Source organism: Solanum tuberosum, unplaced genomic scaffold (genome assembly GCF_000226075.1).
Source record: "Solanum tuberosum cultivar DM 1-3 516 R44 unplaced genomic scaffold, SolTub_3.0 scf00355, whole genome shotgun sequence".
NCBI lineage: Eukaryota > Viridiplantae > Streptophyta > Magnoliopsida > Solanales > Solanaceae > Solanum > Solanum tuberosum.
In genome coordinates, this window is record NW_006239277.1 from 367,686 (window position 1) to 368,831 (window position 1,146).

The following is a 1,146-nucleotide window of genomic DNA, read 5'->3' on the forward strand; positions in this document are numbered from 1 at the left end:
AAGATGAAAAGTCACATGATCAAAAGTATTAAACTAGGAATATAACAATAACTCAAGGAATAAACATGTTGTTTTCCTTAATTTATTTGTTTAAAAATACAAACAAAAGTTTCTTTTATATAAAATTGAGCTGAAAATGTCTAACGAATAAGATTATTGTATCACATTATCATGCTTTCAGATGCTCGATTAAAATATGTAATAATTCAAGTATCAGAATGAAATACATCAACAAATTTAAGAGGTATCGATATGCTATTTCCCATAGGCGTGTGTATCGATCGGTTCGGTTCGGTTTTAAGTATTATCGATTCGGTTTATCGGTTTTAGGTTTATAAATATGCTAAGCCGATAACCAAACAAATAAGATATTTGTTATCGGTTTTGGTCTTTAACGATTCGGTTTTCGGTTTAACCAATAAGAAAATGATCTCAAAACAAATATATGACTTGTCTAATAATTTAACGTGAAATAAAAAAGAGAGAAATATAATTACTCATTGAGTGCAAAAATTTTGCTTAATGTAGTAAAAGTATAGCAAATACTCATAATTCACAACCCTAGTCATTGCCTAAAAGACTAAAGTAATATTAAAACCTAAAAGATAAATGCAGAAAGCAGAGTTAATTAAGTAATGTTAATTGTGTAGGGTTCTTATAGTAAAGTCTAATATAATGATTATATTAATATTTTTTGTTTGATATTTATGTATGACTAAAAATTAAAATAGTAAATTATTATATTCTTAATGGGTTATCGGTTAACCCAATAACCCAATATTAAAAATCAATATCGAACAGATAACCCAATAATTTTTTTTATAAAACCATTAAATAACCGTTAACCCAAAACCCAATAACAATAAACCAATAACACTCTTTTCGGTTCGATTTATCAATCGATTCGATTTTTGCACACTCCTAATTTCCCACCTACTCTAAAAGAAAAAAATAAAATAATTTACCTAAACAAAACGACGCCGTAGTGCTGTACCCTTTCGATGTTCTATCTATTTGGAAACGAAGCAAAATTTTCCTTCTTCCATAATCTTTCTCCTTCTAGCGTCTTCGATCTAGCTTGATTTCTTCCATTAATGGAGATGGAAACGGTTCCCAACGGCAGTTCGCCGTCATCCACCACCACCA

General features: G+C 29.2%; 1 protein-coding gene across 1 annotated transcript in view; it reads left to right on the plus strand.

The window, feature by feature from the left end:
- Window positions 1-998: 998 nt before the first annotated feature.
- The window catches only part of LOC102582250 (macrophage erythroblast attacher), a 9,058-nt gene continuing 8,910 nt past the window's right edge, over window positions 999-1,146 (plus strand). The window contains exon 1 of the mRNA XM_006361338.2: window positions 999-1,146. Within this exon, the coding sequence (XP_006361400.1) occupies window positions 1,095-1,146 (52 nt within the window). The 5' untranslated portion in view covers window positions 999-1,094.